Source organism: Spea bombifrons, chromosome 3, assembly GCF_027358695.1.
Source record: "Spea bombifrons isolate aSpeBom1 chromosome 3, aSpeBom1.2.pri, whole genome shotgun sequence".
Lineage (NCBI taxonomy): Eukaryota > Metazoa > Chordata > Amphibia > Anura > Pelobatidae > Spea > Spea bombifrons.
The window spans coordinates 1,419,666-1,445,231 of record NC_071089.1 but is presented as its reverse complement, the minus strand read 5'-3'; the positions used below and the strand labels follow the sequence as shown (position 1 = coordinate 1,445,231).

Here is a 25,566-nt window from a genome sequence, read left to right as displayed (position 1 = left end):
CAGAACCCGCATCCAAACCATAGGCCACCCGGAGCCCGCCCCTGCGGGACGCGGCCAGCGCTGCCCGCTAATGCAAGGAGGAGCTCGTGCCGATGCTGGAGGCGTTCCTGTTGATGTTGGGGGTGTTCCCATGATGTTTTGCGGGGGTCCTGCTGACATTGGGGGAAACACCCCCATTTAAAGGGGAAATGGGCGGGGAGTGGGAGTGTCAGGCCCCCGCTCCTGTGACCCGGAGGATTTGGGGGTTGACCCAGAGAAGCTCTTCTCTCAGAGTTGCCCGACCAAACCCAGACTGCATCCCACCGGCCCGACTATTCCCAGGGGCATTACATAAACACAGCCACCGGGTACTGCTGGTTATTACTCCTCCCGGTAAGTATTATTTACGGTTTTATATAGCGCCGTCATATTCCGCAGCGCTGTACAATGGGCAGACAGGACATAACGCATAGTATATAGCATAACAGTTTGACAACAGGTGAGGAGGGTCCCGGCTTTCGGCCTGCATTACGAAGCTTTGCCCCCGGCCGGGGTAGGTACCGGAACCAGCAGGCGTGTAACGTTTTCCCCAGCGAGAACCCCTCGGTGAGCTCTGGCTGCAAACACACAGCCAGGAAGCAGATTGTTCATATTATATGTGTCTGCCTGTTGGCTGAGCATGATGTGAGTGCACAAAGATCTTTGTCTTGATTAGTAGTCAGTCAGCAACTTTCACTTCTGGAAATTATAACTTCGCATTAAGAGAAAAGCATCTATTTTGTCCCAAACTCAGCGGTTGGGGACAGCTGTGCGCTCCGCATACTGCATTCACTGCGCTAAGCACTGCCCTTACTAAACATGGCGCCTGGTGGGACTCGCCCACAGTAAACATGAAGTAGAAAAAAGTGGATCAAGTGCCCATACCAAACATGGCGGCTTCCGCCGCTTCCGGTCCGCGTGTAACTGGAGCTGCAGGAAGGACACGTGTGCCGGGCAGATAAGGAGGAAAATGGCGAAAAAAAAGAAGGAAAAGATCAGTGTGGCCAAGGAGGTGAGTGACGGGGACCCTGCACTACAACTCCCATCATGCTTAGTGAGCGCCTGGCTGGTTCAGCGTGACGGGGCTTGCAGTCATGGCGGAAGCCGATATTATAATGAGGGGTGAGTGAGGGATACTGGGTGGGAGTCTGAGGGGTGAGTGACAGATACTGGGCGAGGGGTCTGAGGGGTGAGTGACAGGTACAGGGCGAGGGGTCTGAGGGGTGAGTGACAGATACTGGGCGAGGGGTCTGAGGGGTGAGTGACAGATACTGGGCGAGGGGTCTGAGGGGTGAGTGACAGATACAGGGCGAGGGGTCTGAGGGGTGAGTGACAGATACTGGGCGAGGGGTCTGAGGGGTGAGTGACAGATACAGGGCGAGGGGTCTGAGGGGTGAGTGACAGATACAGGGCGAGGGGTCTGAGGGATGAGTGACAGGTACAGGGCGAGGAGTCTGAGGGGTGAGTGACAGATACTGGGCGAGGAGCCTGAGGGGTGAGTGACAGATACTGGGCGAGGGGTCTGAGGGGTGAGTGACAGGTCCAGGGCGAGGGGTCTGAGGGGTGAGTGACAGATACAGGGCGAGGGGTCTGAGGGGTGAGTGACAGATACTGGGCGAGGGGTCTGAGGGGTGAGTGACAGGTACAGGGCGAGGGGTCTGAGGGGTGAGTGACAGATACAGGGCGAGGGGTCTGAGGGGTGAGTGACAGATACTGGGCGAGGGGTCTGAGGGGTGAGTGACACTCTGCCAGTATCAGCTTATTCTGGGTGGTTATGCATTACACCCCCCCCCCCCTATATATCTACTACATACATATGTTCCAAATCCCCCCTCCGCCCGTATAACACCCGCCGTGTCCCGCAGATAGACAGCATGGAGGGGAAGCTGGCGTCCTGCAGGAGTAACCTGGACGAAGTGGACTTCAAACTCCGCAAACTGGAGCTGACAGCGGAGGGGAGGTGAGAGGAGCGCGTCTCCCAGCCTACAAAATTATCGCCGGCCCCCGGCTCGTCTCCTGCTGTAACGACTCAAACCTTAATCAGTCGTTGGTCTCGTCTTAGATTCAGGAGCCGTATGTCTATCCCATGCATGTTTAATACCCTCACTGTATTACCCTCTACCACTTCTGCTGGGAGGCTGTGACTCTCTAGTGTTAGATTCCGGTCTCTTCTTGTAACTTTTCTCCTCCGGTGTTTTATCAAATCCCTTTATGTATTTAAACATCTCTTCCCCCCTCTCAAGTTATTTATATATAATTTAGCGCTTCATCCCTTTAAGTTGTTAAGTTGTTGTTGGGAACGGCTGTTTACTCTCAGAGCCCTGTGTGTGTATACCGCGCCTTCATATATATATAATACATACAAATGTTTGGGGTGGAAAGCACATTTTGTCCATTAAAATGGCATGAAATGGATCAGCAATCCAGCGCAGACGGGGTTAATGTTGTAAATGACTATTGTAGCCGGAAATTGATTTTTAATTCTAATGGTACAGAGACTGTTTATCACTCCCATCACTCCTGTGTTCCAATGGCCCTTTATCACTCCTGTGTTCCAACGGCCCTTTATCACTCCCATCACTCCTGGGTTCCAACGGCCCTTTATCACTCCCATCACTCCCGTGTTCCAATGGCCCTTTATCACTCCCATCACTCCTGGGTTCCAATGGCCCTTTATCACTCCCATCACTCCTGGGTCCCAATGGCCCTTTATCACTCCCATCACTCCTGTGTTCCAATGGCCCTTTATCACTCCCATCACTCCTGTGCTCCAATGGCCCTTTATCACTCCCATCACTCCTGGGTCCCAATGGCACGTTGTGTTCGCTGATCCAAGTTTAAATGTCTTACAACTTTTTTTGCTGCAGGAAATCACTCGAAAAAGAAAAAAACGCTCTGACCAACAGGATGTCTCACTACGGTACGTCAGCCCCGCCATTGGTTTAGGCATCGGCCCCTCCTCTACGAGAGAGAATAAAAAAAGCAGCACTTTGTGTGAGCCCAAAAATTGGGAAAACGCTTGTTACATTTTCAGTGAATATAAAACGATAAAGTGCGTTCCTTCCCAGAATGCACGGCGTTCTTAGATTCAGGAGCCGTATGTCTATTCCATACATGTAAAATCCCCTCACTGTATTACCCTCTACCACTTCTGCTGGGAGGCTGTTCCACTTATTTACCTCCTTCTCAGTCTTACGGAGCCATATGCCTATCCTGCACATGTTTACATTGCCGCTCCGTATTACCCTCTACCGCCTCTGCTGGGAGGATTACTGAGTACTTGTATCGTGTTGTCTTTCACAGAGAAGGAGCTGAAATCCCTGCGTCACGAGAACCGGAAGAACATGATGGTGTCGGTGGCGATCTTCCTGCTTCTTGCCCTGGCGTATTACTGCTACACCATGTGATGGGGCGATGGTGCCCATTGGCTGCCAGGAGGGGGGGACTTCTTGTGCGGACAGGAATAGGTGGGCGCGGGACGCCCCCCGGGCTCCCCGCCGAGGACTACTACTTTGCTTCTTCCAGGGATTCTTCCGTGCCTTCTCATTGACGGAGGAACCGGTGGGCAGACGGGGGGCTCGGGATCTCCAGGAATGTACAGATATGGTTATTATGCCGGCAAACGACCCGTCGGCGCAGGTCAAAAACGCCATGTTTAGGTGACAGACCCCCCCCCCCGAGGCGTTACATTTAATGTTACTTTGTAACTTTTCAGCCTAAATCCAGTCCAAAGAGGTGATGCCGGTGTCTGTGTGTAGGATATAAAATAAACAGGACTGGTGTCTGTACTTCAGGAATCGTCACTTCTTCTGTTAGCCATCAATGGGGTTTAATCGCCAAATCGGGCCGCTTTGGGCCACAAAGTGCTTTATCGTTCCTGGACTGTACTTGACGAGCCCGTCGGGGGCGTCTCTTCTGCATTTTGTGATAAGTGCGAAAATGTTACTCGCAGCCTTAAAAAAAAACCCAAAAGCCATATTATTGGAACCGAGCGATTAACTGAAACATTTAAAATAAAGATTTATGGACCAAGATGTCTCTTATTGGTCCTTCTTTCCGTCCTGTCGGTCTCATCGCGTCATGCGCGCCGGCGAGGGACATCCGGATACCGCCGAGAAGTTTGGGGTCTGATGGAAGAAAGGAGCTTGCAATCTAAAAGGAGGTGGAATATATTACAGAAGAGATTAAATTAGCTTTTGGGTGGAGAGACCACCGGAGGGCGTGAGAGGTGGAGGTTGGAGCATCAGGTAAGACGTGCCTATGGGCTGCCGCCCCGCGGGGCTGATCTGCTCAGTAGCTGTACGTTATGCCTATAGATTACAATCTAGTCCAGTTCATCCAATTACATTACAGCGGGAAGCAGAACCTTCCGGGGGTCTCCGCGTAACTGAATTAGGGGGGCTGGGCGCGTAGATCCGCCGCTCAGAATTCCGTCTCGTGAGCCGCAGTTACGATTTATTTTTATAAAACTGACTCTGTTTGGACTCTGTAAAACGGATGTCTTGTCCATGAAGCCCCCACTCGGGCTTTGCTACCCACCTGAGAAAAAGTAACGAGGATCATCGGGATGAGTCCCCTAATAAGAGGTTATTGGGTCCGTTTTGGGGCACAAACCCCAAAACGAGTCCGCTATGTCTGAGTGCCTCCTCTACGGCCCCCTTAATACAAAGAGTGTTTCATTAACCGGGTACAATAGAGTCAACGATGAAACTATACATTATACAGGGGGCCGGCTCGCTGATTTATCTATACAATATACAGGGGGCCGGTCACTGATTTATCTATACATTATACAGGGGCCGGTCACTGATTTATCTATACATTATACAGGGGCCGGTCACTGATTTATCTATACATTATACAGGGGGCCGGCTCGCTGATTTATCTATACATTATACAGGAGGCCGGTCACTGATTTATCTATACAATATACAGGGGGCCGGTCACTGATTTATCTATACATTATACAGGGGCCGGTCACTGATTTATCTATACATTATACAGGGGGCCGGTCACTGATTTATCTATACATTATACAGGGGCCGGTCACTGATTTATCTATACATTATACAGGGGCCGGTCACTGATTTATCTATACATTATACAGGGGCCGGTCACTGATTTATCTATACATTATACAGGGGCCGGTCACTGATTTATCTATACATTATACAGGGGCCGGTCACTGATTTATCTATACATTATACAGGGGCCAGCTCACTGATTTATCTATACATTATACAGGGGCCGGTCACTGATTTATCTATACATTATACAGGGACCAGTCACTGATTTATCTATACATTATACAGGGGGCCGGTCACTGATTTATCTATACATTATACAGGGGGCCGGTCAATGATTTATCTATCCATTATACAGGGGGCCGGTCACTGATTTATCTATACATTATACAGGGGGCCGGTCACTGATTTATCTATACATTATACAGGGGGCCGGTCACTGATTTATCTATACATTATACAGGGGGCCGGTCACTGATTTATCTATACATTATACAGGGGGCCGGTCACTGATTTATCTATACATTATAGAGGGGCCAGCTCACTGATTTATCTATACATTATACAGGGGCCGGTCACTGATTTATCTATACATTATACAGGGGCCGGTCACTGATTTATCTATATATTATACAGGGGGCCGTCTGGATGATTTATCTATACATTATACAGGGGGCCGGTCACTGATTTATCTATACATTATACAGGGGGCCGGTCACTGATTTATCTATACATTATACAGGGGCCGGTCACTGATTTATCTATACATTATACAGGGGGGCGGCTCGCTGATTTATCTATACATTATACAGGGGGCCGGTCACTGATTTATCTATACATTATACAGGGGGGCAGCTCACTGATTTACCTATACATTATACAGGGGCCGGCTCACTGATTTATCTATACATTATACAGGGGGCCAGCTCACTGATTTATCTATACATTATACAGGGGGCCGGTCACTGATTTATCTATATATTATACAGGGGGCCGGCTGGATGATTTATCTATACATTATACAGGGGGGGCGGCTCGCTGATTTATCTATACATTATACAGGGGGCCGGTCACTGATTTATCTATACATTATACAGGGGGGCAGCTCGCTGATTTACCTATACATTATACAGGGGCCGGTCACTGATTTATCTATACATTATACAGGGGGGCGGCTCGCTGATTTATCTATACATTATACAGGGGGCCGGTCACTGATTTATCTATACATTATACAGGGGGGCAGCTCGCTGATTTACCTATACATTATACAGGGGCCGGCTCACTGATTTATCTATACATTATACAGGGGGCCAGCTCACTGATTTATCTATACATTATACAGGGGGCCGGCTCGCTGATTTATCTATACATTATACAGGGGGCCGGTCACTGATTTATCTATACATTATACAGGGGGGCAGCTCGCTGATTTACCTATACATTATACAGGGGGCCGGTTCGCTGATTTACCTATACATTATACAGGGGGCCGGTCACTGATTTACCTATACATTATACAGGGGGCCAGCTCGCTGATTTACCTATACATTATATACTGGGGGCCGGTCCACTGATTTACCTATACATCATACAGGGGGCCGTTCACTGATTCATCTATACATTATACAGGGGCCGCTCACTGATTTATCTAATGTTTATTGGTGGTCTTTGCAAACACATTTCCCAGCGTCAGGGACCCAGCCAGTGCCATGAAATACGGAACCCTGTTCTTTAATATATATATCTCTATAATATAAAGGCTCACGGCCATAGAAGACGACGCCGGATATTGCCGTACGACGGCTCGATAGGAGGCATCAGAAAGCTCTATCGTCGTTACGAGAGGACCATGAATGTTCTCCTGTTCGTAGCAGAAGCCGTTTAATAATCTAAACACATAATGCAGACAGAAGCGGACGCATGCCGTATCTCAGCGTACAGAGGGCATCAGATCCCAGGGTTCATTTCTGGGGTTGCGGGATCCCCCCCCTCCTGCGTAATGTGGGTACAGGGTCCCATTAAACATAATGAGCACCCCCCAATACAGCGAGGAAGTGAAGTGTATAGGGGGGGCTCACAGGGTCTGATCTCCTAAACAGTGCAAAAAATAGAACGCCTAATCCAGGACTTTATGTGCAACAAACCCCATTCCCACCATTAATATCGACGAGATTGGCGCTTATCCTTAATATTTGGAAAAATAATAAAGAATAAACCAGCGAGACATGGCGATGGGCTTGAAATTGCCAACCCCCTCGACCCCCCCCCGGTTACAAAGACAAACAAAAGGTGGTCCCGAAAGAACCCCCCCTCCATTTGCTTCTGAACAAACTCCTAAATGGCGCGCAGTAATCCGCGGTTTTATTAGTGCCTGGATTCTGTGACAATATCATTGATCGCTTCCATCCGGTCCTTAAAATCCAGAACCCAAATCATTTGTAGGACACAAAATTCCAAAACATAATAGAAATAGAGGGGGGGGGCGGAATAAATCAGACGTCTGACGATGAAGCAAAGCAGGGCTCCGTGAGGCGGTTTGAAGTTTTCCGCTCTTATTTTACCTGATTTTGGATCTGCTGCTACCGGTGATTTCATAACTTTTCTCTGTGCTGACAGAGAGGGGGATTAAAAACAAATCATGATTCTCACCCCCCCTCCAAAAAAAAAAATAATGGATGGAGGTACGTCGGAGCTAAAAATGAAAATCTGCTGTTTTAGCAATGAATCCGTTTATCCAAAGTGCGGTGAGCGCCTCTCTATAAGGAGGAGGGCAGGTCCCCCCCGATGTGCCACTCCGTGATAATGTCTGGGGCGGTTAGCGACCTGCTGACTCTCCGTGTCTCTGTTGTCCATGTTCCGGGCCACCGCTATATATCCTCTCTGGCCCCGGAGGCAGCGCAGGGCTGGTGCATCTGGATGAAATTCAGGACGGTTTCTTTGGAGAGCTTTTCGGAGTCGGGGTCCTGTTTCCGGGAGTCCTGAATGTGCGCCTCGTCCTTCCAGTTCCAGAAGAGGCGCTCGAAGTAGCAGACGCTGGAAATAAAAGAACGAGGCGGTCAGATGGGGGGGGGAAATCGCTGGAAATCCAGCCGGCCCCTCGATACAAAAGTCATCAGATGGAGCTAAACAAGAACCGTATTTAAAGGGGCCGTGCCACGGAAAAAAAATTCTCCTCAAGCTTTAATCTCTGCATACAGTAATATAACCCCCCAGCGCAAAGTGTCCTGCTGGGTAATTAAGACTGAGCCATTCTATTGTTTCCCCACAGGCAGTATGATAAGGAATCGGGGGTCAGATAACAGAAGGAACTCTGATATGCGGCTGCCTGAAAACTTTATATAAAAACTACAACTGGTTAAAAAAAAAAAAAGCAGCATATCGCAGGCGGCTCGCGCTTACTGAAACGGGGCAATCGACTCCACGGGAACTTCAAATATGGACTTTTTGGTCTTTATGTTGTAGAAATATTTCCGATTGGTACTCTTGCTGAACGCCATTGTCCACGGATCTGTCGTGAGACGAGGAAAGGTCTTTATTTCTTTTCTTTACCACAACAACCCAGTAACTAAACCCCGAGCGAACTACTACCCCTCTGCAAGAAGCCCCCCTAAAGCCTGCAACACATTCCACTGCCCTCCATTTACACCTTAATCTCTTAACCCCTAGTATCCCCTCACTCCCCATTCCGTCTTTTACTTCTGGGGGCATCGCTCCAAATCCCGGCCCCCACATATTCCTCTCCGTTCCCACGTCCGTCTACAGAACTATCTGTCCGTTTCCCCCGCACCCCCTCTACGCCCCGATGCACTAACCCAGGAATTACTGGAGGATTTAATGAACCTCCCGCAGCCCTGTATAATGTGTAGTTTAATACATTATTCCCCTGTATACGGTTTAGTTACTCATTACCGAGGTCCGGATCAATAACTGAACTATACATTATGCGGGTCTGGCTGAGCCCTTAAACTCCCAACGTACCCCTTTAAGTCTCTTGAACCCCCAATTCCCTGCAGGATTTACCCCCGAGCCCCCGAACCCTCTGTTCTCTCACCGTTCACAGTTTTCACGATGTAAAGCCCCCAGGGCACAAAGTGTCGGTCGTCCCTTCCCGTGTAGGAGAGCCGGGGGAAGCTGCCGGAACTTTTAATAATCTTCATTTCTAACCTGATTACAAAAAAACCCACAAAGTTTGAGTAACTTTACTAAAAAACGCTGATTATCAAAAGGAAGATGGAAGGGGTCGGAATATTTAATCGAGGGGGATCCGGGCCGGAGAAAGGGGGAGATCCCCGCGGCCGAGACATTCGCACACGTATGAGGAATGTATGAAGAAATAGGTACCCGAGCCATGCTATCCTGCAAAGGTTTGGGGGAGACTCCTCGGCAGCCATTTTTTAAAGGTCACCCTGGCCACAGCTTTGTGTCAGTAATTCTCATCACCCCATTTAACTTTCAGGACAGACTAAGAATTAGAACTGAAATCGATTTTAATGACTTTGTTTTTTCTCGACGTCGTTTAAAACGACTATTTCTCCCCGCAAAGAAATATTCAAGCTTTACTGGCCGGCATTGCTGCAAATCCTGTAAATTATCAGCAAATATCCCCCCCCCCGCGGATACAAGCTGCGGATCGGCATACAGCACGGTGCCAACGACTTTAAATGTTTATGCGCTTTGGGGGGAGGAGGGTGCAGACGTGTAAAGGGTTAAAAGAGGAGCGATTTATTGCCGTATGAATGATTTCTCCTTTTTATTACTGGAATTAATCCGTAACGAGGGCATTCTGCAGACGCGGACTCACCTTAGAAAGATCTTCTGTATTTCCTCGAGCCGGTAAACTTCCTTCACCCTGAAACAGACCAAATTAACCATTTCATTTTACAACAACCCCCCCCATCCGCACCTCACCAGAAGCCAGGCGGGTCACACCGTGGGGATACGCGCCAGCTTTACACCAATTCCAAAGTAACTGAACGGTGCCAATTAAGCGGCCGAGTGTGGTGGGAGTGAGCCAGACCACATAGCCTCAGTTCCTTAACTTAAAACTATGTAGCAAACTTGCTGTTATAACCCACGAGCGCCAAGGAGCCTCGCCACCGACGCCAAGCGCGCAGCACAATATCGCAGTGACGTCGCCGGGAGCCGGGCGCAGAGGGGCTGATTCGCTAAACGAGACGGAACATTACGCTACAACCTGGACGGACTAACCTGGACGGTGACTAAAGGGGGCAACCTGGATAGAATACCCCACTTCTCCCAGCTTCGGCCCCGATCTCTGCTGCTCCCTGTCCTGTTCGTATTACACAGAGGTCGCCGCGCAGGTATCGCTTACCTGATGGGGTTCATGTCAGGCCGGCTTGGTTTAGAAACGGCTTTCACAAACTTCTCTGCCAGCTGTATCCTGGGGTGGGGAGACAGACAGATACAGAGAGACAGAGACACACAGAGATAGAAACATAGAGATAGAAACATAGAGAGAGAGACACAGAGAGAGAGCGAGAGAGAGAGAGAATGAGATGGTTAATAAAGCTGTAATCACCATGTAAAGATCCTTTATGTGGAAAGCTCCAGAACGGAAAGGGTTACCGCGCTCCTCAGGAAACGTATTCGGAACATAAAATATTTATCGAGGAGTAAAGAAGCACAGAACGGACCCACCTCTGGTTGAAGTGCTGCGGCCGAACATCCATCCCATTCAGAAACAGAGCGTCGAGGATGTGGACGGCGCTGATCTTCCTCTGCGCTTTGCCCTGCAAACAGAGACATTGGGTAAATAACCGGGAAACCCGGGGCAGAATCTACCCCGTTCTACCCCTGCAAACAGAAGCCAAGGAAGGGGGTATTATGCCTCTTTCTACCCTTGAAAACAACACAGGAGCTCCATCTCTATTCCAATTACAGGATTTTTACCCCCAAAACATTACAGCTAATGTGACGGCTGCAACTGCTGTGACTCGCGGATCTGTAATGAAACATCATCAACACCTGTGCAAGATAATGATAATAATAATAATAAAATGATTTTTGCCATTTTACTTTACTGCGAGGGTGGTAGATAAGTGCAGCAGCCTCCCAGCTGAAGTGGTAGAGGGTAATACAGTGAGGGTATTAAACATGAGACGAGACCAACGACTGATTAAGGTTTGAGTCGTTACGGCAGGAGAAACGAGTCTCATCCGCTGGGATATTCTATGTTTCTATGGAAACCTATTTCATCATCACAGCTTTAGGTACCCGGAAAGTAAGCGCTTCACGGGCAGGACTCCCGTTATTTAACCCATCGGCACAGAGTTCCGTTTAGAAACGGCCATGCGCAGCTCCTCACCTCTCCCTTTAGCTCGTGGACGATCTCCACAGACAGGAGCGTGTCCCGCGGGAGCTCCGTCTTCAGGTCGAGTTTGGTCCAGCGGTCCGAGGGCTTCCCTCCCCACGCGTAGATCTGAGAGCGCTGGAGAGACGGCGGGTTACGGGCAAGTGAAATGCGGAACACATCCACCCCCATAGCGTGATCCTCGCCCCCCAGCTAGCGTGATCCTCGCCCGGCATCATACATGGTATATAAACGAAGACGTTACCCCTAGTCCCAGCAGGAAGACGTGCTCGCTCCCCGACACCATGCACCGGTAATCCAGCACGTGGCTCAGCTTCTCCAAGGTCTTCGTGGTGAGCGGGGTCGGCTTGTACGCGAAAACATCGATGTCCCGGCTCTGGGGGGGGGGTGGCGGGTTGGTTAGTTTTTTTGAGTTAAATAAGTTGAATATATGGTCTGACTTCGCAGAATAACCCCCCCCACACGCTTACCTGAATCAGCTGGAAGAACTTGGTCTTCGGATCGCTGTTGGTTGGCGCCACTCGGACCTGGTCGGGGACCTGAAAACATCGGAGAGGCTGATTGGGGGAGGGGTGCATTTTAAGGGGTTAACGCGGGGGATGATAGAAACGATATAAAACGTCCGTGAGAAGAGCGAGAAGCAGCCGCCTAACCAGACCTTTGGTGTTTAGCGCCTCCGTCCATTTACGGCAAACATGAGCATTTTAGGAAAATCAATCGTTTGGGATAGATTTAGGGATTAACCCCTTCAATACCAAGGGGTTTTTTGGTTTTTTTTACCACATGCTGATTTAACTAAGATTCTCCTTTTACTGCGTACGATGAAACTGTACAAATTATACATGATTTTTTTTTCAGAACAAAAACGGGGCTTTCATTTGGAATCATAGAAAGACGCCAAAAAAAAAAAAAAGCGCTACTATGTAAAAACCTTATTAGTTTGCAACTTTCTTAGCATGTCTTCGACACAGCACGTGCCACGGATGACCAAATTAATGTTCGGCAACATCACAGGCATAGCCCACACGCCCCGTGCTAGAGCCACATCCATCCTTTAGGGTAATATTTTAATACTTCAGGCTTAAGGGGTTTGGGGATCGTGAATAGAGGGGGGGGTATAACTTTTACATGCAATGGAATGTAAGGGCTCTTTTGTTTTGTTTTTTAAATGTTATTTTTATGGAAAAAGATCAATTTAGGATCTTATTGATGCCAATGATGTCACAGTGACATCATCAAGCTCACTGTATTTATTTATTTTTATACGGGAAGAGGGCGAAACGTCCTTGTGGGCTTCTCGTTACGTCCATATGGTATGGAGGGGGTTAAAACAAATCCAATAGTTAGCCAGCCATTACAATTACAGTAAGCAAGGGGGTCCGCTCCTCACCCCCCACATCTTCAGGCACTCTTTCCGTAGTTCGGCCTGCCGAGGCTCACTCAGGGTCCTGCAAAGAAAATAAAAAAAAAACAGTCGGGGGCAACATTAGTGACAATACGACAAAAAGTAACTGTTCCGGGCATCGTATTTATTTATTTAAAAGGGACGCTCCAGCCGCATGTGCACTTTAACGCATAAAACAGTTGTGCGGTCCCTTTACATTTCTGTGGCGTCTCCCTCCCTGAATCCCCTCCCCCGAACGTATTTGTCCCTTTTTTTAAAAAATTCTCATATGAAAAATGTTAAGATTTGGTAAACTCATGATGGCAGAACGCGATCACCCAACGGTCTGCCGAACCCATTGCTGCGGACAACAGAAAAGGCCCAACTGCAGCAAACCAATAAAAAGGCTATATATATATTTCATTTCTTTAGCATATCAGCGTTATTAACGAGACGAGGCTCCTGCACACAGCAGCTTCGATTGCCATTCAAATCTACTTTTTTCTTTCACGACGTGAGATACGAGAGCAGCGGCCCCCGCGCCCCCGAGCGCTGCAGGAGGTTACTTACGAGTCCTGAACAAAGGCGTGGATTTTAGCCAGAGCTTTTATCTGAACCTCGCAGTACCTGGGGAGGAAAAAGAGAGAACATTTTAAAGACTGAGAAACCGTCAAATAAAACTGAAGGAACCAGAACAGAAAACTAAAGAAAAAAGAAAAATCAGGATTTTGCCCTAATTGACTGGAAACGTCCACCACGCTGCTGCTCAGTCGCTACTCGCCTCTCATTGGACCGGACCATGTACTCAAAGAACTGGCGGTCTCCTCTCAGCACCTCCAGCGGGACCACCAAGTTCACATCCTGGTCGCTGTTTCGCAGGTGGTTGAGCCGCAGGTTCACTGTGAACAGGTAATTGCGCACGTCCTCGATCCCCGTCTTCAGGCCGCGGCAAACAATATACCTGAGGGGTACGTTGATGAGAAACACGAGACTATTAAATGATACGTACGAGTTTCTGCTTGGTTATCAGTCTATGGAAAGCTGGGAGTAGTACATCCATAGCACAGCCTCCCAGTTAAAGGCGGGAACAGGGATTTAAATTATATCTGCGCATGAGATATTATCTTTAAATCAAACGACGCGTTCTGCACTTTAAACACAGATCCAGAAAGCGGTTAATTCCAACACAAATAACCCGGGTGCCGTTACTGCGAACCCGCAGTGGAGGCCGGCATGCTGCGCTCGGCGGCTCACCTCTCGGAGTTCGCCGGCCGGCTGGTCACCGGTTTGAAGAGGGAGATCCGTTCGAAGCAGCAGTACAGTAAGTAGATGAGACCCACGCTAAACGGGGTGAACAGATCAAACGTCTTGCAGATGAAATGACCCCCTGGGAAAAAAAAAGGGCAGAAAAATGACATCCAGGCGACAATGCGGGGCATTAAACCGGCACTCGGGGGCGAGTCGTCTTCTGCTAACTGACCCCTGGGGATGACATACATTTCAGTATTAACATACATGTGCCAGAGCGTATGTTGGAAGTGAGGGGGGGGGCAAAGAAGGCACAGACAAATTGTTTGGGGCCAACGATGGCACAGGCCAGTTGTGAAGTTGGGGGGCCCAGGGGCAATCCTCGCACCAGGGCCCCGTGGTTTCTAGTTACACCCCTGAAATTAGAACAGGGCCCCGGTTCCTTAACAGAGCTGAGACGGAGTCCAATCGGGGGCCACAGATGACCGAGAGAGTCTGCTGCGTACAGAAGACTTTAAATACTCGATACCGGTCTGTATTAGAAATGCGTGACCCCCAAGACAGCGGCAAATCCTCTACGTGTATTCCCCCCGAACCCCTGCGTCTATGGTGGCCGGAATCCCCGGGGTATAAATAAGGGGATCCCGCGACAGATTACCGGAATCTGGATACACAGCGAGGGTTACATTCAGCTCAACGTAAAATGTAACAGGCAAGTTGGCAGGTACACGCTCAGAACGCGCTGGAAACGCGTGATATGGAATCTTGGAAGATATGATCCGTCCGCCTGTAATACTGAACTCCACATTTATAACTCAATTTAAACTTTTTAGGTTTTTTTGGGGGGGGGGGTTATCGTATGTTTGGGATTCCAGCGATTTATCCGCCTGTTAAGGCTGAGATCTCTCAGTCGCGTATGAAGAACAGAACATTCTATGATCCCGTTGTTCCGAGAGAATCTGCTGCACGTGGAAGCGATTAGGCGAGCAGCGAGCGCGCGGCCAGCGGTGCCGGATGGGTTGGAGGGGCGTTAGGACGTTACCTGTCCGGATCACGGAGAGCCCCACCAGAAACTGGCACAGAAGCAGCTGTTTGCTGAGAATCTCCTGTATGTTCTCTTGACCCTCAACGGAGAAACCCTGCGAAACAGCAGACCCTTACTGACGGACTCCACGGACGTGCAACCATAAGGGACGGATATTTACCGGGGTACATTTACAGTGAGATTCAGCTTTACATCCTTTAGAGGGTAATAGACCCTAAAGTGAACAGCCTCCAGGCAGAGGTGGTTGAGGATAACACAGTGAGGGTATTAAACATGCATGGGGTAGGCATACGGCTCCTGAATCCAACGACTGATTAAGGTTTGAGTCTTTACAGCAGAAGAACTAGACGGGGGCCGAATGGGGCCGATCTGCAGGAAACGTCAGACAGATTTTCAGACAGAATTTGAGGAGGCGCTCTGTCACGCGGACTACGTACCCCATCAGCCATCATGAAGTTCACGCCCTTGTGATCCGTGTTGTCCAGGATGAAGTTGCGGAAAGCCGTGATGTTTTCAGGGCGCGTTACGTCGCCGTCGCCGTCCACCCCCCCCTCACCTGCAGATGGATAAAGACAGTGAGAATACCCGCGGTGAGGCGGGAGGGTAACGTGCATCTCAATGGAATCTCAATGAACTGTGTAGAATATTGTGGTCTGGCTCAACAGTTTCTTTTTCACAAATGTCAGAGGTTTTTGTTTGTTCATTACTACAACTTCTCAAAGTAATATTTACCAATAACACGCTAGATGACCACCTTATTCTGGTGTCTTAGAAGCGTCCTCATCGAGAGCAGAACCCCCAGACTCACCGTAGTACGGCTCAAAGAGCTCGCTTGATGCAGAGTAGAAATCTTCAAGCTTGAAGTCGTTTGGCCCCTTCAGGGTCATCCCGTAGCCCTTGGCGTGCCATTTCTTCCTCCATAGCACATACTCCGAGAAGCCCCCGGGGCCGGCACAGACATCCGCAAAATAAAGCAGCTCCGAGTCCCTGTCCTTCAGCTTCGGTTTCTGGGAACAGCAGTGAACGAAAGGCACGTTAACACGCTAAGAGTCAGAACGGCAAGCACACGTTAACACGCTAAGAGTCAGAACGGCAAGCACACGTTAACACGCTAGGCGTCAGAACAGCAAGCACACATTAACATGCTAAGAGTCACAACGGCAAGCACACGTTAACATGCTAAGAGTCAGAATGGCAAGCACATGTTAACACGCTAAGAGTCAGAACGGCAAGCACATGTTAACACGCTAAGAGTCAGAACGGCAAGCACACGTTAACACGCTAGGCGTCAGAACAGCAAGCACACATTAACATGCTAAGAGTCACAACGGCAAGCACACGTTAACACGCTAAGAGTCAGAACGGCAAGCACACGTTAACACGCTAAGAGTCAGAACGGCAAGCACACGTTAACACGCTAAGAGTCAGAACGGCAAGCACATGTTAACATGCTAAGAGTCAGAACGGCAAGCACACGTTAACACGCTAAGAGTCAGAACGGCAAGCACACGTTAACACGCTAAGAGTCAGAACGGCAAGCACATGTTAACACGCTAAGAGTCAGAACGGCAAGTACACGTTAACACGGGGAGAGTCAGAGCGGTGCAGCAAGCACACGTTAACATGCGGAGAGTCCCAAACACAAGGATTAAGGCGCTGAGAGTGCCGGCGTATCGTCGGCACAGCTTTACACTCAATGAGTTCTCTCTTCATCTTCTGAGTCCAACTCAGAGAGGCCGATAACTTTATAACCAACGCGGTTTATGGGCAGTAAAGAAACGCTGCTATAACTAATTGTAAAAAAAATAACCAGCATGAAGATGGATCACCAACAAGATCCACCAATCAGAGATTCCAAGACCTCCTGCTCTCTATTACGCAAGAATCGGTAAATAAGAAGTAAAAGAATTTACTGCGGCGACCTGAAGTCTGGCTGAGAACAGAAAATCTCTCACTCTTTATGTGTCATGAAATGAAAAAACTCCTTTATTGCTTAAGCCCTTTGTTACCCCCTTTGCGGGGGGGCAAAGAAAAGACAGGCGCTCCACTACGCCCCTCCGTCAGTAAATGGGGGGTAACTCGGCTCTCATCAGTCCCCTCCGCACCGACCAGATTGAGATGTCAGCACTGGTACAGAAAGCAGGGCAGGCAGATAGTAAGTAAGTCGCCTAATAAATGCGGGACAGAAACTCTCTCTCACCCCCTCTGCATCCTTCGGGTTGGTGAACATGTAATCGAACACGTGGTCAATGTTGGCCATCTTCATGGCTGCCCTGAAGAGAAATCAAAAGCAAGATCTGGTTAACAGACATGGCGTCCCTTTAGGGATGTAATAAGCATGTGGGTCTGATAGCAGGAATGTGGGGTATATTTCCATGAATTACCGCCGGGACACGCTGTGACAGCGCAGGAGGCAAGCGATGAAGTGGGCTTATCTGAAAGCAGCTTCCGTGATAATTATACAATTACCGATTCAGGAAGAAGACGCCACGAATCATCTCGTAGGGATTGGAACGCGTCCTCGCTCTCCTCATTTCTTCCCCTTCCAGCTCATCAAATGCACTCTGCAAATAAACATGTTTAGATATTCCGTGTTCAGCGTACCCCCCACCCCACGCTGAGAGGGGCATCTTGCACATTAGCAGGCAAATATATAACCAATACGCTGCGGCATCAAACGTGCAGAATACCAGCGCATGGAAGTTCATTCATACTCATGTATAAAATATCTGTTTTATTTGGCAGCGCAGAGAGAGGGAAAGGTAGTTTGATCTATCCAGGAAGGGCAGGAACCAGTTACATTTCCCCCCAACCTCAACTGGGCATGCGGCCTCGGCCCTCGGCATCCCTGAGGCGCCCGATGATGGCGTGTTAGATTCGATTTAGTACGGGCTTTTTAAAACGCCTTCTCCTGCCACGTCTCTGCTCCGAGCGCCTTTCTCAACCGCCAGCTAGCTCCTCACCCTCACCGGCAGCATTTTACTATTCCATGTCAGTATTTACAATGAGCAATTCAGAAAATGATATCCAGATAAACGGGGATCTTGCAGACGATGGCCGTCGGCTGTCACGTTCCTCCTTCTCACGACTTTCTCACCTTGCAGTCCAGGAGGCTGTGAAGAAGCTTCTCCCTGCAGAACTCCGTCTCATCGTCAATGATTAGCTTCCTCTGCAATGAGAGAACAATCTCATAATCCTTACATGATGAACGATGTAAAACACGGGCGCTCCATTAATGCCAATCATGAAAATCATTTACTGAAATGAACTAACTTGGCTCCTAGAAGCCAGGGACCCCAGGTCAGTTCCCAGCTTTACATCTCACACTGTATTAAACGGTAAAGATCCAAACGTGAAAGCGGATCGGTGATAGGACGAGGGAGTGGAGAGAGAACATGGCAGGAGATGAGTTTTAAATGCCCTGTCCAAGCCCTGTCCCGTTACATTAAACTAGCAGTCATTTCATTGTTAAATGACATTTTTTTAAATACTTCAGCATAGTTTAGGAATTTTTTTCCTTATATTTTATTAATCATCCTGACCTAGAATTTAGAAAAGGCGCCGAAAAACAACAACAAAAGGGGCAACTGGCGAGGGGGATGAAGGTCAAGCAAATACGGGTATTTTGGGCTCTACACAGAGGGGGTAAAACCATTTCAACCGAGCAGATTGTGGCAGCGCAAGAGAGAGAGCGTTTCAAGACGGGGGACTAGTTGGCAAATACCCCGGATAAAAACCAGGGCCCGGCGAGTGAACTTTCGTACTTAAAAGCTGCTGAACCGTTTAAAAGAACAAGAGAACTCAGACACCGATTTCCAATCCATATTTCAGTGCATGAACATTGTGAGGGTATAAAAATATTAAAGAGTGGAGCGAAGCGACAGACCATGGAGGAGGTGCCCCTACTGCAGCTCTGGAGTTGCAGCTTCTCCCATTATTTTTGTTTAAAGGTTTAAAGAATTTATATGAAAGTACTTATTTAACCCCTTAAGGACAATGGGCAGTCCCAAAACCCATTGAAAACAATGCATTTTGAGCCCGTACGGGCTTTGTCATTAAGGGGTTAATATGCACTTTTTTCCAGGAGGTTTCCTGGGGTACAGCTTTAAACATTTATAATCCTAGCCTACACCTTACCGGCAACGCTACCCGGGACTGTCAGGATGTTTGGTGGTAGGAAGGGAAAGGTAAGTAAACCATGAACTGCGGCTATTATCAGCATTATTTAATGTGTATTTTATTTCCTCCCCGCATATCCAGACGCTGACTGACCTTCCCCACGGTCATCCAATCGGACAGTTCATCAGCATCTGGGATTTCTGTAGAGCATTCTGGGAACCAGTCCACCTCCTCATAAGCCGTGGCCTGAAACAATTACACAAATTAATCTCCAGCATTTATACAGCGACTCGTGGCGGAGCCAGCTGGCAACCCGATGCGTCCAGAAACACCAAGATAACGACTGCCTGGAACAAAACGCAAATAAATAGGAAGTGACAAAGTAAATAAAACTTTTTTTTTGTTCCAGTTAATTACAAAGATACAAGCATTTTCCATCAATAAGTAAATAAAAAATTAGCCTTAAAGTAAGACCGCTATGTAACTCCTGGTGCAAGGTAATGTTACCTCCTGGCTATATTGCGCTACAGGTTGTGTGTGATTATGTGCCATACACATTCACCAAAGCAGGAATGTCTCGTCTGCACAGCTAACGTTCCAAGGCGCCAACACATATAATAAGAATTACTAATAAGCGAAGTTTTACAGATTAGCAATACTCGGTGGTGTTTGTGGAGTCTAATCTCACTGAGCGGGGACTCACCTCAGGCTCATCCCTCCAGTTCACGTTTAAATCCTTCTCAAAGCCTTTTAGGATCAGCCCCAGACCCCTGCGGCCCCTCTGCTTGGACGTTTCGATAATTTCCTTTCGGCCCTGGCCAAATTTTCCTAGACCTTCTCCTTCGCGGAAACCCATTTTAGCCTGAAAGCGAAAAAAAAAAAAAAAAAAAAAGTGCTTTACATTTTTTCTGTTTGTTTGTTAGTTTAAGGCATAGCGGAAGATTTCTGTTGATACCGATTAATACATTTTACATTTTGCATAAACATATACAAAAATATCAGAAATTCTAATAATAAAATACAATTTACTGGCCATAAAAGGCCGCAGTCGTGACCGAGCTATGGGTTACCATAAGCTTCTGGGAGACGCTGTTAAACATGGAGTAGCGGGAGGAAGACCCTTCTGCCAGGGGCTCAGATCCAGTCTCTTTAGCCATAGACCCAAACACGGGCCGCTTCTCATCGCTGTCACTGTCAGAGCTGGTACTGCTAGAAGACTCTGGAAAACCAGGCATAACTATAAGCAGGCTTACAAAATGTCCAAATAATAATAACATTCAAACGCTACCGAGCGAAACCGCAACAATAAAATAAGACTTTGTGAAATACCGATCCACCGTCATAGTAATTCATTTTATTGCAGGATTGCTTTTTGTCATGCAGCTAATAACATTAACACAATAATCACAGTATTCTGGTGACGGTTTCCGTGCCATAACGCTGGCGTTAAGCTTTTACCCGCCGTAGGTTTGCAGGTTATAGAACTTCCCATGTGTTACTCGCTGCATTGTTATTACACCGCAGCATGGCAGTTAACGGTCTCGATGTATCTGGATATTCTGCTGCTGTTCTTGGATTATGGACTTTATGCTGTGGTGTGTGATGCCTGTATGCTGGGAATGGAGAAGGTCTTTTAAGCGCTGACTCAGGAACACAGTTTGAGAAAACCAGGCAGACCCACCTTGAGTGCCATGGTTGCTGTACTGGGTGTCATCATCTGAAGTTGAGCTCAGATTAAGGCCAAGTTCTTCAATACGCCTCTTCTGTCGGCTCTGAGGCTCAGGCTCAGCTCTCCTCTTCATTTTCAGCACTGGAAGGTAAAAAACAGTTGCTATTCAGTAGAACATCCATGATTACAGTGAAATATGGAAATATTAAAATAAATGTCTGTCTGCAACACTGTAATTCTGCACTATAAACGGGGAAGACGGATCATCAATGGATCATGTTCTCCGTTTCAGATGCATGCTTCCCCAGAGTATTCAATTTATTCTATTCATGCGAGAGAATGTTGGCCTATTAAAAAAATCTGACACAAGCAGACAACAGTTATCGCAGAATCAACAAAGGGGCAAATGACACCAACATTCTAAAATATTTACTATCATTTTCTACGCATGATTTCCTTTCTGGCTCCTCAATGAAACACACGTTAATACATCAGAAATCCAGTGCAGATAGGGTTAACGCTGCAAATCAGTATTGTAGCCCTTTATCACTCCTTCGTTCCAATGGCCCTTTATCACTCCCATCACTCCTGTGTTCCAATGGCCCTTTATCACTCCCATCACTCCTTCGTTCCAATGGCCCTTTATCACTCCCATCACTCCTGTGTTCCAATGGCCCTTTATCACTCCCATCACTCCTGTGTTCCAATGGCCCTTTATCACTCCCATCACTCCTGTGTTCCAACGGCCCTTTATCACTCCCATCACTCCTGTGTTCCAATGGCCCTTTATCACTCCCATCATTCTTGGGTTCCAATGGCCCTTTATCACTCCTGTGTTCCAATGGCCCTTTATCACTCCCATCACTCCTGGGTTCCAATGGCCTTTTACCACTCCCATCACTCCTGGGTTCCAATGGCACGTTGTGTTCGCTGACCCAAGTTTAAGTTTAAAAGGCTAACTGATGGTTAGAAAACCCTTTTGCAATTACCGTATTTGCCCGAGTATAGGCCGCACTCCCCCCACACACACACACTTTAAGTCTTTAAAGTGGGGGTCCGGCCTACTCTCCAAGACGCTGAGACAGCCTCCCCTGCCAGCACTTTCCACAGGGGGAGTGCCGGCACGGGAGATTGTGTAAGCGCATCGTGCAGACGTTAACCGGCTGCGGCGATGCAAGCGTATACAACCTCCGGCACGTCTGCTCGATGTGCTTTAACAATCTCCTTTGTCTACGCGTATTGCGTAGAAGTCCCCTGCCGCAAGACACCTGGAAGTCTGCTTTGGTAAGTCGGGGGGGGGCAGAGCGGCAGCATATCTCGGGGGGGCAGAGCGGCAGCATATCTCGGGGGAGGGCAGAGTGGCAGCATATCTCGGGGGGCAGAGTGGCAGCATATCTCGGGGGAGGGCATAGTGGCAGTATATATAGGGGGGAGGGCATAGTGGCAGTATATATAGGGGGGAGGGCATAGTGGCAGTATATATTGGGGGGAGGGCATAGTGGCAGTATATATTGGGGGGAGGGCAGAGTGGCAGTATATATTGGGGGGAAGGCAGAGTGGCAGTATATCTATTCTATGTTTTTTTTTTTTTTTTACTAAGTATAGACTTTCTTTAGAAAAGCACCTAACTTTTAGGGTGCGGCCTACATTCGTGTGCGGCCTCTAATCGAGCCAATACGGTATATTACTGCCAGAAATGCCCTTGTTTTCCATGAAAACAGCTGAGTGACCCCAAACCTTTGAATGGTAGCGTTTATACACTAAACAAGTGTCGAAAAAGCTAATTACAGAAATGCAAACACGACGCACAAACATCTTTATTAACGCTTCAGAGAACTAACCAAAAGTGGGAGCATGTAAGCGTATAGTAGATGCACATAATCTTCGGGACTATTATAGTTCAGACCAACTTCAATGTGTTACATAACTGCTTTGTCCATTCTAAACAAGTGACTCACATTGCTCATGGGATGCTGGGCAGCTCCACAAATATTCACCACCCCTAGGTCAGCGGCGGACAACAAGTATCTTCAGCTTGCTCTTTCAGGACTTCACCAACATCTTGGCAACTTCCGAGTTCTGTTTTTGGGAGGTGGGGGGGACATAGAGAGAGCAATCAGTAGAACTTACAGAGAAGTAATATATTTTACTGAACGTTACGTAGATAAACATTACAACAGATACAATTCCTAAAACAAAGTTACACTGTGACGGCTGCTGCGGTACAAGTTCACGGCATCCAGGACTTTTCCATCAGCGTTAACACAAACAATTGTCTCAAAGAATCATTTTCCTGTGATGTAACCGCATTTCCTTATTATACAGACAAGGGAAAACAAACAGTTAATACAGGTCCCAGTACACAATGTTTACAGACTTTCAATGAGGCTCCACTTCTTGTGGATGCGAGCTCACGCTACAAAGTATCAAATATGTTGACAATAAAAAGTAACAACCCACGCGTTACTCTAAACAACACAAATGTAGGGGCGGGATTTGCTAGTCTGGCTCCAGCCAATCAGCAATGAGAAAGGTATTAGCGGAGACTCGTTTAGGATAAAGCGGTCAGTATTACCATTTACTTTTATCATTTAATGACGGCAAACCTGGCTCTATGATCTTAGAACGAAGACGTCACACATTGCAGTACCAGGAGACTCCCAATAAACCCGCTACTTACACAGTTACAAAGTGTACACAAAACGTAATACAATTAACCCCGAGAAACAGCTTTGAGGATGTACAGGGAGTCGCTTCAGACACAACGTATTCGATGGCTTGTAAAATACGTTAGAGAGAGCGGTCCGGATGTCAGATTAATGTGTTGGAGAGAATGTGCGTTCCGTACCACGGAGATGCATGAACGTCAGTAAATAATCTAACGCTGTAACCCCGCGATCGTCCGGACAGAGATTAGAGATATAGCGAAACAAGCGTAACACGACCAGGGAGATACGGGTCCAAACAGATTGTTTTTCTGTTCATTCTTATAATAAAAATGATGTAAAACTGTAAGATCTCCATCAGGGGGCACTGGGGATATGCCTAGTATCAGGTGTCACAGCTGCCACCAGGGAGAGGGCACTGGGAATATGCCTAGTATCAGGTGTCACAACTGCCCCTAGGGAGAGGGCACTGGGGATATGCCTAGTATCAGGTGCCACAGCTGCCCCTAGGGAGAGGGCACTGGAGATATGCCTAGTATCAGGTGCCACAGCTGCCCCTAGGGAGAGGGCACTGGGAATATGCCTAGTATCGGGTGTCACAGCTGCCCCTAGGGAGAGGGCACTGGAAATATGCCTAGTATCAGGTGTCACAGCTGCCCCTAGGGAGAGGGCACTGGGGATATGCCTAGTATCAGGTGTCACAACTGCCCCTAGGGAGAGGGCACTGGGGATATGCCTAGTATCAGGTGTCACAGCTGCCCCTAGGGAGAGGGCACTGGAGATATGCCTAGTATCAGGTGTCACAACTGCCCCTAGGGAGAGGGCACTGGGGATATGCCTAGTATCAGGTGTCACAGCTGCCCCTAGGGAGAGGGCACTGGAGATATGCCTAGTATCAGGTGCCACAGCTGCCCCTAGGGAGAGGGCACTGGGAATATGCCTAGTATCGGGTGTCACAGCTGCCCCTAGGGAGAGGGCACTGGAAATATGCCTAGTATCGGGTGTCACAGCTGCCCCTAGCAAGAGGGCACAGGGGATATACTTAGTATCAGGTGGCACAGGAATTTCCCCCTCGGGGTATATCCCAAGGATGGTAGCAGAGAAATCCCCCCCCCCAGGGAATATCCCAAGGAGGGTGGCAGAGAAAGTCCCCCCCCTCAGGGTATATCCCAAGGAGGGTGGCAGAGAAAGTCCCCCCCCCAGGGAATATCCCAAGGAGGGTGGCAGAGAAAGTCCCCCCCCTCAGGGTATATCCCAAGGAGGGTGGCAGAGAAATGTCCCCCCTCAGGGTATATCCCAAGGAAGGTGGCACAGGAATTTGGGGGATTTATCCAGAAAGGGGAGGTTGTGGCAGACGCCCTTGGGGTATACTGCGAGGAGGGAGGCACATGAAAATACCCCTTTGGGCACATCGGCTATACCAAAAGGGGAAGCACATGAATTTACCCCTAAGGGTTTACCAAGAAGAAGGAGAGGAATTTACCCCCGTTGACTCCCCGGCAGATAGTGAGGTGCACAGTCTGTGTGTAGTTACCCCAGGGGCCGGTGTGTAGGGGCAGTTTGCACGTAAAGACTCCGCTCTCCAGACGCCGCTCTGCAGTTTCGTTTCTCCTCTGTTTACTTCACTGCTCAGGCTGCAGCGGGGTCCTTCCCCTGTCCTGGCGCGCACTAGTGACGTAACCGGGCGTCCCGCCGTGTGCCTGCGCAGAGAAATGGCAAGGTTCCCGCCTTGGGGCATTAGTGGCAGGACGTATACTCTGCACGAGGACTGAGCTGGGGCAATTAATCGCTCCTAAGGTGTGTGTGTGTGCAGCTAAGGTAAAGAGGGGCAAACGGTGTCCGCTGGGAGGCAGATATGAGGGAATTCTCCTCCTCCCAGCCGACCCCATTTGACCCTCGTCTAATAAAGGTGCCGTTCCACTTAGACAAACATTATTTCAGCTCTATAGAGCGTAGATCAAATCCTGTTTCATACAATGAGGAAATTAAAACATACCAGAGATTACATCACGTTTGTTTTTATAGCGCCAGCACATTCCGTAGCGCTGAATAGCGGTTA

General features: G+C 48.4%; 2 protein-coding genes across 3 annotated transcripts; one reads left to right on the top strand and one right to left on the bottom strand.

Moving 5' to 3' along the window:
• Positions 1-890: 890 nt before the first annotated feature.
• CCDC167 (coiled-coil domain containing 167) lies at positions 891-3,455 on the top strand. 2 transcript variants are annotated; one of them, XM_053459755.1, is made up of 4 exons: positions 891-1,030; positions 1,884-1,978; positions 2,886-2,938; positions 3,322-3,455. In XM_053459755.1, the coding sequence occupies exons 1-4, from the start codon at positions 989-991 to the stop codon at positions 3,423-3,425; spliced, it is 294 nt and encodes a 97-aa protein (XP_053315730.1). In that variant the 5' UTR covers positions 891-988; the 3' UTR covers positions 3,426-3,455. The 2 variants fall into 2 exon arrangements, with proteins under 2 accessions (XP_053315730.1, XP_053315731.1); XM_053459756.1 differs by having other exon boundaries at positions 1,006-1,140.
• A 3,934-nt stretch (positions 3,456-7,389) lies between these two features.
• On the bottom strand, positions 7,390-25,165 carry CMTR1 (cap methyltransferase 1). Its single transcript, XM_053460599.1, has 25 exons — positions 25,042-25,165; positions 22,800-22,920; positions 20,841-20,982; positions 20,243-20,381; positions 19,876-20,034; positions 19,326-19,418; positions 18,151-18,222; positions 17,523-17,617; positions 17,254-17,326; positions 15,862-16,060; positions 15,491-15,609; positions 15,051-15,147; positions 14,015-14,147; positions 13,542-13,721; positions 13,331-13,387; positions 12,767-12,824; positions 11,847-11,915; positions 11,621-11,752; positions 11,371-11,493; positions 10,704-10,795; positions 10,378-10,446; positions 9,847-9,894; positions 9,097-9,209; positions 8,445-8,553; positions 7,390-8,078 (listed from the first exon to the last, which is right to left on the bottom strand). Exons 3-25 carry the CDS (start codon positions 20,972-20,974, stop codon positions 7,913-7,915), a joined length of 2,529 nt encoding a protein of 842 aa, XP_053316574.1. The 5' UTR covers positions 20,975-20,982; positions 22,800-22,920; positions 25,042-25,165; the 3' UTR covers positions 7,390-7,912.
• Positions 25,166-25,566: the final 401 nt, after the last annotated feature.

What these genes read in the sequence shown, in the direction of transcription:
- CCDC167 (XM_053459755.1), top strand. Translation starts at nt 989, where the DNA reads ATGGCGAAAAAAAAGAAGGAAAAGATCAGTGTGGCCAAGGAG. An exon ending in AGATCAGTGTGGCCAAGGAG is followed by an intron (nt 1,031 to 1,883) that starts GTGAGTGACGGG and finishes CGTGTCCCGCAG; the next exon opens with ATAGACAGCATGGAGGGGAA. An exon ending in GAGCTGACAGCGGAGGGGAG is followed by an intron (nt 1,979 to 2,885) that starts GTGAGAGGAGCG and finishes TTTTTGCTGCAG; the next exon opens with GAAATCACTCGAAAAAGAAA.
- CMTR1 (XM_053460599.1), bottom strand. Translation starts at nt 20,974, where the DNA reads ATGAAGAGGAGAGCTGAGCCTGAGCCTCAGAGCCGACAGAAGAGGCGT. An exon ending in CACGCCTTTGTTCAGGACTC is followed by an intron (nt 12,825 to 13,330) that starts GTAAGTAACCTC and finishes TTTTCTTTGCAG; the next exon opens with GACCCTGAGTGAGCCTCGGC. An exon ending in GAGTCGATTGCCCCGTTTCA is followed by an intron (nt 8,079 to 8,444) that starts GTAAGCGCGAGC and finishes TTTTATTTCCAG; the next exon opens with CGTCTGCTACTTCGAGCGCC.